The following is a 14,903-nucleotide window of genomic DNA, read 5'->3' on the forward strand; positions in this document are numbered from 1 at the left end:
TGTGTGTGTGTTAGGCAAAATTTATGAATACAGTCTCCTAAATTTCAGGGAAATTTATTATACAAAGCACCCAGCTTTAGATATAGATTCAGTGCATGAAAACATACATCAAAATCTTAATAGTTTCTCAATACTTCATAAGATATCACTCTTTTTGTCTCAAGTATTTTGATATCCATGCTAGACATTCCTCTTCCCTGACATTAGGGTCAGTCCATTGTCTCTGAGTACCTGCATAGTATAAACCATATATAGATGGTCATCTTTCCATTAAGAACATGCTGGTCGTCCTGATTGCTCCTGGATCTCTTAGCACCTGCGCTGCTTGTAGTTGGTTTTTTTTCCCCCCGTTCAGGGATGCAGTAGCCTTCCATCACTGATTCAATGTGAAGGGTGTTAATAGTACCAGTCAAAAGTATGAACACCTGCTTGATTATGTTTATACTGCATACTTTTAACTTTAAAACTAATGATGAAACTTTGTATGGTAATTTATGCTAATCTTTTTTTAGAGAAACCCTTGGTATGACCAGCCAGGCCTGGAATTATATGAAAGTGTTCTAGTATTTTGCTGGTACTCAGTAATTTCTTAGGTTGTCAATGTCCAAATTGTCCAAAACAAAAGGAGGATGTTCCATTTAAAAAAATGGAAAATTAAGCAGAGCACTTGGAGGAACGTTAGACTAAAATAAACGCAAAGATTAAAAATCATCAGTCCTCAAATTTGAAAGACTTCAAAAGAAATAAGTAATAAATATTTTACTCTCTTTAAAAAAAATATTAATTTAAAGAAATTGAGATAACGTTCATCAAAAGTGAAATGAGTGATCAATATACTTTTTATAAATAGGTGTTCATGCCAGCATTTGTTTTCCAAAACAAATGTTTTAAGTTGCTGTACTATAGTGCATTATGACTGTTAAAGAAAAGCAAAGGCCCATGTGAGTTAGGTAATGTATAGAACATTTCTATTGCTCTGTTCATTATTCAGATTTCATTCATTATAAAGAAAACACAATGGTGCTCCAATGATGTAGAAAAAAGATCAGAACAACGACAGAATTTCAAGATGCCATTCTCCTCTGTTGAAGTTTTATTTAAACCTTAAGTGAAATCTAGATTGTCCTAAAAATAAATCCTCACCCTAATTGCATCTTGTTAAATGTATGGTTATTCTTGTTAAGGCAAGAATTTCTGTTATTATGAAATATAGACAAGACAAGGGGTGAGGAGTAGCTCGTGGCCTAGTGTTTGACTGGTAGTGTATGGAAAGTTCAGAAGCTCTGAATGATGCGCTCGGTTTTTCTGGCCTCTGAGCTGAGTTCCCCGAAGGTGTGGAAGAACTGCTCCATCTCTCGCTGCAGGGAAGCGTTGCGGCGGTCAGCATCAGCTCTGGCTCTTTCCACGTTCCTCATCTTTATCTCTACTGCACTGGCCCAGCGCCGCTGCTGCTCCAGCGAGACCCGCAGCCCCACCACCTGCCCCTGGAGGGCCTCGTTCTTCTGTTCCAACCTGGACACATGGTAAATACACATTGAGACACACCACAATCCATTCAGACCCATCTACTACGGCTGGATGATTTGGGGATAATACATAAAAAGCTCATTTTCAGGTCACCCTGACCCTAGGTAATTATAATCATACACACGATAAGATGTAAAAGAGACAATTAAATAATTGCTAATAACTTTATGTCGTACTGTTTCCATGGAAAAGTATTTTTGTACTGTTTTTAACAGAATAAATCTCATGCTAAAGATAAAGATATATTTGATTGTGTGTGTGTGTAAAGATCACGCTATAAAAACTACACTAAACATTTCTTGCAGGAGATGCGTTATGGTCAGTTAGACATTTGACATGTGGTGTTCAAACTTGCATAAAGTTGCTGACCATCAAAATGACCCCTTTTCCACAAGCTCACACCCTTGGGTTTTAATGAAACATCTGTGAAATGCTTTGGTCAAATACCACAAGGATCAAACAGCACAGCAACATTTTCACCCTTTCCAAGCAGCCTTGTTCATAACGAGATGTTTCAGCACCTTTTCCTATAAAACGACAATGAGCCACTGCTCGCCCCACCTCTGAACATGCAGCAGTGATAAGTGTTGTTTTTAAAACTTTTGCTCAGTTCTCGTTTGTCTGTGCTCCACCGTTGTAGCGTGATTCTCTCATTTCTACATTTTCACATTTCTGTCTGAAGCAGTTTATCACTGTCTTTGGGCTCTCACATGAAATCATGTAGGCTGCTGTGATTGGACATACACTAAGAGAAAGCAGATGATGATGGCGTCAACTAAATGCATACTTGAGGTCCAGGAAATGTATTTTTACGGTCTAGATAAGAAATAGGTCCCCAGAAACAAGAAATGAACCAATGTATTGCCTCTCAAAAATTATTTACTATTGTTACTATGTATTTATACTCTCTAGTTGTATTTAAAAAAAAATAATAATAATCATAATACCACAAAGCAGTTAGAATGCAGCTACACTGTTACACACTAGTCAGCAGGAACATTAAATTCACCTCCTCTGTGCATTGTGTCAGCTCCAGTACAAGTCTATTACACAGACCAACGTAGCAGATGTAAGGTCAAAGACTGTGGCTCATCTGTTGCTGAGTGTTAAGTGGAGCATTTGGCTGTATATTTTTGGTTGGTAGCGTTTTCACAGTCCAGCCATGACACTGAGGGCTTTAGAAACTCTAGGCGCACTGCTGTGTCTGATCCACTCATGCCTGCGAAACACAACACGACCATGTCATTGCCACTGCAGCGCTGAGGATGATCCACCACACAAAATTGTACCTTACTTGCTCTGTGGTGGTCTTGTGGGGCTCCTGGAAAGAGCTACAGATGAACTACAGTTTGTAACTTTAGAACTACAAAGTGCTATATAGTGAGTGGAGCTGTTCAAGTGGAAATGAGTGTAGAAGGTCCAGTATGATGTTGAATAGTGAGCGAACACCTGTCGTTATATTAGTCAATGAAACAAATGGCGCTTACCTATGGATCTTGCCCTCATACTCTGCTTTCTGCCTGGCCATTTGGTTCCGGAGCCCAGTCAGGAGGCAGTGCATCGCTTGGGAGGCAGCGGGGCCATTGGGGTCTCCGTTGGGAAGAAAGACCTCACTGCTACCGGTGCTCAGAGGGGCATCGGTAGGGGCAGATGAAGAAGCAGGGGAGTTGGGATGTGGATCCCCTTCCCCAGGGTATGTCCTTAAAGAAGGGAAACATATGGAGTTGTTGCAAGGGCTGGCAGTTCCATCACTCCTGCTCCCCCCCTCCATGGGCAAGACATCGCAGGAGGACCACGAGCTGCCGCTGTCAGCCACACTCGGAGATGCTTCCAGTTCCTGCGGACCAATAATCGCCACCTCCTCCTCCTCCTCAACATGTCCATCTGCTTGCTCCTCCATGCCCATGTTATCATATACAGACAAGGTGCTGTCCTGGGCATCACTGCTTCCGCCGCTGTCCCCGAGGATTCTCTCAGTCCCCCAGTCAGACTGTCCTACACCTGGCCAACTACAAGGCTGCACACAGTCGTCTCCACCTTCTGCCACTGCGGTCATAGAGGAGGAGGCAGACGGCGGTGTGGTTGAACAAGCAACAGGTCTTGTCCCAGGAGAGCCCTGTGTAGATAGGGACAATCTGTGGTTCTCATAAAGCAGAGCTGAGCTGGCCTGAGGAGAAGTATTGGTTTTCCACTGCTGTGTCTCGGACAGAAGGCGCTGGGTTCGGACACTGTAGCAAGACGCTCTCCTTTCTGCCATAAGCGGCAGGGACAGCTTCCGGGAGCATTGCATAGAGGTCTTAGCTGGTTGGGCCAGTCGATCTCCCGTCAGGTCCATCTGAGGCTCACTTGGATGACCAGAGGGCTCGGTGTGGACCCACTCCACCTGACTGCACTCTCTGTGCGTGGGGACAAAGGCTTGTATAGAGGGTCCTGGAGAGGCATGGTGGTTTTCTTTGGAGAGGAGCATGCAGTGCTCCCTGATCAGCTCGGACATGAGGTGCTGCACAACTGCTGCCCCTGGAAGGAGATATACACTTGCATCAATGACAAATGCTCATTCACAGAGAAGGATATTCCAGGATGGTCCAGCTAAAGTTTTCCTATTGGTCCATCAACTGGCCGTCAAAACAGGGTCTTAAAGGGTCTTTTTTACACATTTAAAAATAATTTCTATACATTACAAATATTTTTCCACATTTTTTTATTTAGATTATTATTATTATTATTATTGTTGCTGATGTTTTATATTTGTGCATTCCAATACATTTGTGGATTGTAATTTCGCGTGTATGTAGTTGCTCAAACGCAGTTGCAAACTCTGTTACATTTGTGAGTATGGTTTTACAAACACAAAATCTTTTTGACCTTTTTTTGACTCCATATTCACTAGGTTTTGGGACAGACCCAAAGATTCCTGATTACAAGAGAAAACAAAAAAAGAAAACAAAAATCAAAGTTGTGTGTAGTGTGAAAGGTACAGCAAATGGTACAGGATCTTTCTCTTACTACTGGACACATGCCCCCAGACCTGAAACTGGCTGCTATTAAAAAAAACAGGCCTTGACTGCAGCGTTATGGAGAATTTTAGACCTATCTCTAACCTATCCATTGCCTCTAAAATCCTTGAGAGGGTTGTTCCTTCACAACTACAAGATTATTCGAGAAGCACTAGCCTGTTTGAAACATTCCAGTCAGGTTTTCGCTGCCATCATAGTACTTGGACTGCTCTTGTCTGTGTCCTTAATGATCTGCTGTTATCTTCTGACTCTGGTTTTCCATCTGTTTTTCTCTTGCTGGATGTGACTGCTGCCTTTGACACCATCCGTCATAATTTACTAATTTCACGTCTCTCTTCTGTTGGCCTTTCTGGTTCTGTGTTATCCTGGTTCATGTCAAGATAGGTCTTCATTTGTTAGTATTGGGAAGCACAAATCAGTTACTGCCCTGGTAACTCAGGGAGTACCCCAGGGTTCTGTTCTGGGTCCCCTGCCGTTTATCGTCTATTTACTTCCTCTTGGTAATATGATCCATTCCCATAGCCTCAATGTTCATTGTTATGCTGATGACATTCAGATATATCTTTGCCTCAAACCTACTGAATCATTCACGCCATCCTCACTGTTTTCCTGTTTTCAGAAGCTAACATACTGGTTAAAAGTGAACTTTCCCATGTTTAACCCTATAAAAACAGATTTTCTGTTTGTTGGTACCAAGTCAGCCATTTCTGCCTATTCAGATTGTCCCCTCATTGATAATATCCCTGTCTGCCCATCATCCACTATACGAAATCTTGGTGTCCTGTTTGATTCTTCTCTCAGTTTTGTCCCACATATCAAATCTCTAACTAAGGTGTGGTATAGCTGGACTCCGTGCTTTACTTTCCTGTAAAGATGCTGAGATACTGGTGCAAGCATTCATTACTTCACGGTTAGATTACTGTAATTCTTTGTTCTATGGCTTACCTGCTAATACACCCCACCCTTTTCAGTACATTCAAAACTCTGCGGCCAGAGCCTTAACACACTCTAAGCCTTATCACTCCTGTCCTCCACCAGCTTCACTGGCTCCCGGGTACCGAACGCATCAAATACAAAATCCAGCTGTTGACATTTAAGGCCTTACATGGCCTTGCTCCCTCCTACCTGTCCACATATCTACAAACGTACCCCACTGCGTAAACTCGGATCTGCTGATTCTGGCTGCATTCTGACAAGCCCTGCATACAGGCTCTCCTCAATGGGTGGCAGGTCTTTCACCGTTGCTGGCCCCACACTTTGAAACTCATTACCCTTCTCCATGCGCTCTTCTATGACCCAAATTTCTGGTCTTTTGAGTTGACTCAAACCATATTAGCAAGTCAACCTTGTTTTATAATTTAATATTCCTTTCCTAATACATATTTCAAAAGTTTGCCTACCTCCAATAATACTTTCAGGATCCTCAGCTTTGGGCCGGAGGATGTTCGGCCCAAACACCGTGGCCAGGTTCTGGATGCTCATCTTGTTGCTGCTGGAATAGGACTGGACCTCATTTAAAAACCTGCAACAAAGGTATTCATTTGGATCGAGCGTGCTGGTGATCCAATAACACCCAGTCATCTCAAACCAAGACATCTCACTTACTGACAGATGTATTTCAGCAGGTTGAAGTTGGCTACTGGAAGCTCATGAAGAAGATTTCTCAGCTCCAACAACCCCTGAAGTTAGAAGAGAAAAGTGTTACACAGGGTAAAGGTGGAAATTCCTGTAGAGGAGTCGCCTTTAGTGGAATTGTTCAAGACTCTCAGTGTTATGAAAATCTGAAACAGTCCCTTTTTCTGGACTCATACAAGAATGTATGTAACAATTTTTAACAGTTTTTGTGCTAGTTGTGTTTATGTAGCTCTGTTTAGTTTGTGTGTTCTCAAATAAACATGGGTCCAATGCTGTGATTGGAGTCTCAGACCAAGGGAAAATAGAAAACTGGTCTCAAAACTTGATGTATTAGGTGTACAAATAAGTTTAATGTAATGTATAATTGGAGTTTAAACATTAATTCATTTGTATTCTGTAACCGCTTTTCCAGTTCAGGGTCATGGTTAATTCAAACATTCATTCATTCATTCATTATCTGTAACCCTTATCCAGTTCAGGTTCGCAGTGGGTCTAGAGTCTACCTGGAATCATTGGGCGCAAGGCGGGAATACACCCTGGAGGGGGCGCCAGTCCTTCACAGGGCAATGCAGACACACACACACATTCACACTTACGGACACTTTTGAGTCGCCAATCCACCTACCAACGTGTGTTTTTGGACTGTGGGAGGAAACCGGAGCACACGGAGGAAACCCACGCGGACACGGGGAGAACAGATTTTATGTGATTTTAAACTGTTGCTTAGAATTAAAAATATTTGATGACAATTGTCATTTTATTCAGCAAAAACCTAGCAGATATATTATTGGACATATTTTTGGATGTAATATTATCCCCAAGGTCCCTGGAGTTGTGTGACTGGAACAGTATATGGGGGTGGCGCAGTAGGTTGTGTCACAGTCACACAGCTCAAGGGACCTGGAGGTTGTGGGTTCGAGTCCCTCTCCGGGTGACCGTCTGCGAGAAGTTTGGTGTGTTCTCCCCATGTCCTCCCACGGTCAAAAAACACACACTGCTAAGTTGATTGGCAACTCAATAGCTATAATAATTATATATATATATATATATATATATATATATATATATATATATTTTCACAGTTCTCCAAATGAATGTGTGAATGGAGTGAAAAAAAATCTCTTTGTACTGTAGGACTGGAGTTGAGATTTCATGGTCTCGTTAAATATATGCTTTAGATGTATAGGTTTAAACCACTTGGGGTAAGAAATGTGTGCTTGACGACGTGACCTAATGCAACCTAATGCAGTGTATGTGGTGGTTACCTGCTCCCTGTCAGAGGGGATCTTCTTGCCACAAAGAAGAAACTCCTGGTAGCGGCAGAAGGGCACCAGTGGTTCAGGCAACTCCCTGAGGTATAGCTTCAGCAGAGACGCAACTGTGTGGACATCTGTGCTGCTGGGAGAGCAAAGACACTAATGTCAGCTGACAGCTCCTTTTATTTCACCTATACTTTGTGCAGTTTGTCTTGCATAGTAAGCTTTATCAAAAGTATTTTGCTATTGTATGCTCTGATACCTGATATGTCGTGTAGTTGGTGCCCAAAAATGTGTCGTAATGGGCTTCCTTTGTGTGCAGCTAGCACTTACCTGTCAAAGGAGGGTTTTTCACCGGCATCAAAGGCCTCCTGCAGCTCTTTGACCAGCGTGGCCTGGCCAGGCTGCCTGAAGAGCCCCACCTCCAGCAGCCCCCTCTCCCTGATGAAGTCCACACACTGCTCCACCACCAGAGGAGCCATGTGATCTCCATAGCGCCTCTCGTAGAGCACCGTCTCCTCCAGACGCTGCCCAAACACACCTGAGACGAAAGAGCCAGGACTCTGTTACCGAGCAAGCTTTGTTTACAAGCAGGACATTGGCAGGTTACACACAACCATACTAAAGACTGGAATGAGGTTTCTGATTTTTGCTTTTTCAATCAATAGTTTTATAATATCTAAGCAGATGTTTAAAATTCAGACATCCTCACAGCTTTAATGTAAACACTGTCAAACTGAAAGAAAAGGAAATATTTCTAGGGCTGTAGATGTTACTAAAATGAATGACAACACAATATAGCATCAAGAACAAAGTCATTTGAAAGATGTCTGGAACAAGAGAGTGGTGAATATTATAATACAGTTGTAATGCTCTTATTAAGCTGTAATTTACTAGTAGTCTAATTCACTGGCAGCTGATTATAACAAACTTGCAATGACTTTTGTGGGATTTAGCATTTCTCAGAGCAGTTTTGTTTGTGTAATTTACATCGTTTGTGAAACATTTTAGGTGTTCATTATTGTACCCTTAGTAAATATTACTAGTATACATTATTAATTAATATACAAATTAATACTGTTCCATAGGGCTGTTATTTGTGTATTTTATAGTACTCCAGGTTTAGTGCCAGAAGTATATCTCATCTCAGTCTGAAGGTTAAAGGGTTGAAGGTAGAGTTTCCTTTATTTTGTTTGACCTTTGTTTCCTACAAGAAAGCACTGGTATGTAAAGTAAAGCAGGAATTAAATCTCAGCTTAATATCGTCACAGCAACTGTGTGAAAATTTCAGGATAAATGAACCAACAGAAATGCTCCAGAATTACTTAAAATTAACTCTTTTTACATTGACTTCCATTGAAAGTTAAGGTTTTTTCCTCTTTTGGAGAATCTTATCATTCATTGGACAAATGTGATAGTTAACGGCTGATATATCTGGCTCCACAAAGCTCAATAAGGCTGTAATAACACAAATGTAAAATGTTGCGCTGTATAATACTCACATAGAATTGCAAAATTCATATTTCCCATTATTTAAAGGCTAATTATGTAGCAATGATCAGTCTGTTAACAGTAGCTGACGACTACTGCCTTGTTAGAGCTTATACAGGTAACGTACTGCAGTCCTGTACTGAACTGTTAAGGTATATAACACTGCATATAAAATGAACATTCATAACACATTTTTGAACAATAATGATAACACTTCTGATAGACAACTTCATTCTCATTTATACCTCAGCTAACACATTTTTATTCTTAGATCATTCAAATAATGCAAACATAAATATTATAAAATAAATAGCAAACCAAATACTGTAAAAATAAAAGGATTATTTTGTTCTAAAAACTAGTAATTGTGCTGTCAGCAAGTGTAAAGGACAAAGCAGATTTTCATATACGTATTCTCCTTGATCGTATGAATTTATTAAATCAACCGCACACTTGATTTAACACAGTGAAGTATTTATCAAGCAAAATATTGGATGATAACCTTAAATAATACTGGACTGTGACAAGGAGAGGTGTGTAAAGGGTCTAACCCACACCTTCACACCCTGATTATCTCTATTTACGTTATTTGTTTTTATTCTAATATATATTTGTTTTAAATTTGAGCAAATTATGAGCAAATAAATCTATTTATCTGCTCAGATATAAGTAGCTTTTAAAATCTGATTTTCTCAGGTGTCTAAAACTTTGGCACAGTACTGTATGTCAAAAATGTTTCCCATGCCCTGGAATTACAGGCTATTGCACTGTAGTTTATGGCTGTGGTATTTAGCCTGTAAAGTGTAGGCCAGTTGTAGGTCAACAGTTATAGCAGCCTGGCCGGCAGTGCAGACTCTGTGATGTTTTGGAAAGGAGAAAGGAAGGAAAATCTTGAAAACATTAGGGTCCCTGAAGCAGTTCTGCAGCATTACACCGAAATGAAATACTCACGCCTCCTGAAGCTCAGCACTCTTTTGATTTTCCTGTAAGCTGAATGCGAGAGGTAGCTTCCTGTCCGCTGGACCGCCTGCTTGTTCTCTGGCATCTTCCTCTATCCAGTGACTAGTGACTGTATCCTGAGATCTTGCTTGAAATCCCAGTTTCTCTGGTTACCTCAGAATTCCAACATTCCCAAAAAGAACAACAGCACGAGAACAAGAGGGCAGCCTCGCCCACCTTCTGTCCTCCCCCTGCTTCTCCTTCTGTTTAGTAAACTCTCGCTCTGCCCTGGACTGCACGTCCTCTCTCTCTCTCTCTCTCTCTCTCTCTCTCTCACACCACTCCCCTCCCTTTCCCTTCTTCCTCCTCCTCCCTCTCTCCTGAGCGCAGGTGAGTGGATATGAGCCAAGGAGAGGCAGCAGTGACCCTCAGGCTGAAGTATGTGCACTAATCACTATCTGTAGAATTCCAACACTGACAACAATCCTCATGCTTCAAGGAGGGGTGTTGTTCCTGAGGGACATTATTAGCATGAATGGATGTGAACTTTTTTAAATAGTGTACTTCATGGACATGGAATAATGCAAATAATTTGGAATCGAATAAAACAGCAGTTATTAATATTGCATTATTGATGTTTAAAAAAAAAAAGGACACTCTAAACCTGGGATGCTGTGTTATTTGGTAACCCAGTGCTGGGCAAATTTTGGACACACACTGGGATACATTAACCCAGCTGCCTCACTGTAAGTAAATGAATGTTGAATTGAATGTGTCAAGTTTTAGGACTCAGCCACATGCGCATGTGGACATAGTGCATTGTTAATGTATTGATGCTACAATTTCAGAACTCACCAAGTGCTCTAGATAGTGTGCCCTTTGAAGACTAAGTTCTTTTAAACATCCACATTTCTAGCTACTAAAGTCTAAGTGAAAGACTTGGCTAGAAACCTCAGCAAAAAATATACTAGATTCACACACATCTGCGCGTTATCTAGTGCCTGCAGGTGTTGTATCCCAACAGCTGAGTAAAAGCAGTAACCCCTACAGCTCATTCACACAGCTTTAGCAAGGCAGTTGTGGACAACTAACATACGAAACCAGCAACTGGTGGCAGTGCTACATCAATAAGAGTCCTTGGGCAAGACTCCATATTAGAATTAGATTAGGATTGTAAGTCACTCTGGATGTAATGAATGTAATAATTCTGTTATTATTATGTTATTAAACAATAATAAGAGCAGGTTAATGATTTTATCCAATAAATTAAGGCCGGTACATACTGTTGCCTAACTCAAGTCTGAGCATCACAAAGTTGACCCTTAACCCCATATATTTAGGTGTGTAAGTCTAAAGACCTGTCCTCACGCTTAAAAATTATAAAAAGTTCCAGATGTTAAAAATCCAGGTGTTTTGGATGTTTCTGAAATGAAACGTCCAGCTTGAGTTCCAGGTGACCTCTTTGGTTTCAGTCTAATCCAGTCCTAACAGAGTGTTCTTAGTGACCCCGCCGCAGAAGCTCCACCTCTACTCAGTGACCTTTGAGCTCCGGCCTCGCATGAGGAGGCCAGCCGAGCGCAGCTATCCACGGTTCCTGTTTTTTTTTCCCTCTTGTTGTTAAGGTCTCCTAGTAGCTCCTGTGTCTTGGCTGGCTCCCGCAGGTGTTCGGGTCACATGGTGCGGTCAGCAGAGATGCGCTTGTTTGTCCCTAAAGAGACATTCGTTTGGCACTAATTGTGTTGAGGAGGGTCCAGTGACGTGAGACGGTGCCTCCTTAAGTTGGCTGTCAAAGCGGCCTCCTTAACCGCACACAAGTCTATTCAAGGCCGCTCCTCCTCAAATACCTTTGGAATTGCACTCACTCCTGTTTTCTGCCCCAGTGTCACATGATCACACTCTCTCCTCTGTTTCTCGTAGTCTGTCTTCATAAATTCCTTTCCTTCATCATCTCTCACTCTCTGGCTCCTTCTTTTCCTCTTTCACCTTTCTTTCTCTTTCACTCTTTATTTTACTGTCTCTTCCCTCCCCCCCCCCCCCACCTCTCTCTCTCTCTCTCTCTCTCTCTTCCTTATCACCCTGTCTCACTTTCCCACTCCCTGTATTTCTATTTCTTTCTCTCTCTCTCTCTCTCATATCAGGCTACTCTACTGCAGGCTCCTTGGAGCGTGGCCAAAGTGGCGCCAGCTCTCTCTCTCGCTCTCTTGCTCTATCTCTCTCGTCTCTCCATGAATCATTAACACTACACAACACTATCGCAGGTCGACCAAAAATAAATGGGCTAGAACATGTTGCCTTTTGCCCACTCTTTCACTTTTTTTAAGCTCCCTCTCGCTCTCCCTCTCTCTACCCCTACCCTTCCAATGTTTCTCTCCCTCTCTACTCCCCTCTCTCCCCCTAGCCTCACATGGCAGCTTGTCCCTAACCATTTGCCATTGGCCAAAGTGGACACACCCCCAAGCCCTTTTATAATGTAACCTCCAGCTTGGGCAACTTGGGCCTCTGGTGACAGTCCAGAACAGTCCCTGAGACACTGACCGAGCATGTCAGAGAGAGAGAGAGAGAGTGTGCGTGTGTGTGTGAGTGTGAAGTGCATGGTCATACTGATGTGTGTTAGTTATCTTCTATAGGAATCTCTCATTGTAGAGGAGCCTCAGGCTAGGGAGCATTTATAGTCACTAGGTGATGTGGGGAATTCATTGGGAATGTTAATCTTTTGGGAAATGAAGTCCAGGTCAAAGCTACATTGCTCAGAGGCACACGAATGTCTTAGACGTTTCCAATGCACTGTAAACAATTCCTTTCTTTTAATTCCTTTCGGCAAGTTGATTTGACTTTAAACTGCTTGATGTTTTAACTTAACTACCTACGTTATTCCATCTTACATATTTAATTTAAAAGAAGTATTAATGTTACTTATAACAACATTAATAAAAATAAATGTAATTATTGTGACAACTGGTGTCAGGAAGAACTATCTGGCTTCATGTCTGCCTTTAATGCTCTTTATTAAAACACTCTGAAAAGAACATCAGTGATCAGCAAATCTGCCATGTTTCACCCTGAGAAGGAAATACCTAATTGGCCAAAACACCAATACATGACTTAAAAACACTCCCACCCCCACAGCACACAACAAAGAGAATAAAGCCCCAAAAGAATGAACAAGGTGGGCCCGCGGTGCATGCTGGGAGCTCTTCCTGAGCGTACGAAAGCCCCGCCCATGACCATAACTCACAATTTCAACTTAATTTCACTCCTTCAAATTCCCAACTCAAATACTTGAGTTAAAAGGCTGAAAAGTTATAAATCAGTTGAAATCACAAAATTTAATTTGTTATGTTAAGGTAAATAACAAAACGATGTTGTCATGACGTATTGCTCAGCTAATTTATTACAGTGTGGTTTCCCCCAGGGCTTGGCACACTTACTGTGGAACAAGCTAACCTGTTCCACAAGCACAAGTGTTGTGTGTATGAAGTAAAATCTCAAAAATGAAATCAATTTGGCCGACATAAGGATTTGACCTTTTGTTTAACAACAGGCTCAGGAGATTGCTGCAGTCTAATCCAGGAATATTAGGCTTTAGGTTTTCACATTTATTGGTGGATTAGCTCTAGAGCCTGTAACATAAAAATAAATATGTGCTGGGGGTTTCCGACAGTGCAGCATACCAGCTGATGAAAATGGTCAACTTACTGACATGTACCGGTCAGTCAGTAAGAGTGTAAGAGGTGTTGGTTTTTACTCAAGGTATCATTAAAATGTCAGTAAAAAATGATGTAATTTCTTGCTTTTAATGGGACATATTTGACCCCTTTTCCCTTGTCTCCCGATCCCCAAATTAATAGGCAATTGCATTCTAAAAGTTATTTCGTTTTTTTGTTGTTTTTCTCAAAAGCTGTGCCCTTAAGTACTTTTGGTACTACCTTAAAATACGACATTTAACAATGTTTGTAAATGGCATAAAAACATGTTTATTACATGGTTGTTAATTTGGTTGTAAACACTTTGAAAGTCATTCATAATCATTTGTAACACAGAGACAGAAAGGGTAACAGTGACGTTTTTTTTTTTTTTTTTTTTTTTTTTGTCCAATGCTGAAAATGTCATATAACTTACAGAAAATGTCAAGGTAAAAATAAGCTCAAACCTAAGAATTTGAATTTGGAATGTCTGTAAACACACACTGTTGGTGGTAATTGTATTGTATTGTAAACATGGTGTTTAAATGCACTGTAAAAAATAGTTTTTTACAGGTTTTCCTGTATTTTTTAATAGTTTCCCTGTATTTCCAAGTGACAATAAATGTGTATTAGAATTACAGGAATAAACTGTTTATTGAAATGTGTTATGTAATTTAACAAAAAAGTCTGTGTAAATGGAATACATTAAAAATAATTTTTTAACAACTTTTTTATGTCAATTTTAACAAGAATAACCTTAAAAATAGCGCAATTTATCTTGATAAAAATAACAGAATTTTCAGTTGTTTTACAAAATGTAAAATTACTTTTATTGCGGAGGTATATCACTGTCAAATAGCCTACATAAAAACACTGTTAATAATACACTCAGTATGTATACATGCAAGAATGTATGTGAGTAAAGACAGAAATATCTTATAATTGCCTACCCTGAAAGATAAACATTACATTTGAAAACATTTGACTTTCACTTTATTGACACACTTTTATTCATTTGCAGATTGAGTTATTAAATAAGTATTTAAATAAAAAAAGTTTAATTAAATTTAAAATGATGTACAGAAGTGTTGAATAGGGTGTTATTCCACTTCAGTTTAAGATATTTAGTCTAAACAGTCATGTGATGTGGGTTCACTATTTTGCAAACAACAGGTCATTGTTCTCCTTTCTCTCTTTGTGCTATAACTGGTTATTATGACTATAAATGCATTAACAACATATTTAATAACCACTAATATAAAGATCTGAAATCATTTATAAACCTTTATAAGTGTAGTCATAGTCTAAGGTGGTACCATATTTTTATAACTGCATTATTATTGCTGGAAATTTGT

The 14,903-nt window shown here is 40.4% G+C and overlaps 1 protein-coding gene across 2 annotated transcripts; it reads right to left on the bottom strand.

The window, feature by feature from the left end:
* Nucleotides 1-10: 10 nt before the first annotated feature.
* Nucleotides 11-10,111, bottom strand: si:ch211-247j9.1 (rho GTPase-activating protein 24). 2 transcript variants are annotated; one of them, XM_066646578.1, is made up of 7 exons: nt 9,878-10,111; nt 7,769-7,976; nt 7,445-7,574; nt 6,150-6,223; nt 5,945-6,066; nt 3,015-4,044; nt 11-1,512 (listed from the first exon to the last, which is right to left on the bottom strand). In XM_066646578.1, the coding sequence occupies exons 1-7, from the start codon at nt 9,969-9,971 to the stop codon at nt 1,275-1,277; spliced, it is 1,896 nt and encodes a 631-aa protein (XP_066502675.1). In that variant the 5' UTR covers nt 9,972-10,111; the 3' UTR covers nt 11-1,274. The 2 variants fall into 2 exon arrangements, with proteins under 2 accessions (XP_066502675.1, XP_066502674.1); XM_066646577.1 differs by having other exon boundaries at nt 7,445-7,577.
* Between the last annotated feature and the right edge of the window lie 4,792 nt (nt 10,112-14,903).

This window comes from Hoplias malabaricus, chromosome 15, assembly GCF_029633855.1.
Source record: "Hoplias malabaricus isolate fHopMal1 chromosome 15, fHopMal1.hap1, whole genome shotgun sequence".
Classification (NCBI taxonomy): Eukaryota; Metazoa; Chordata; class Actinopteri; order Characiformes; family Erythrinidae; genus Hoplias; species Hoplias malabaricus.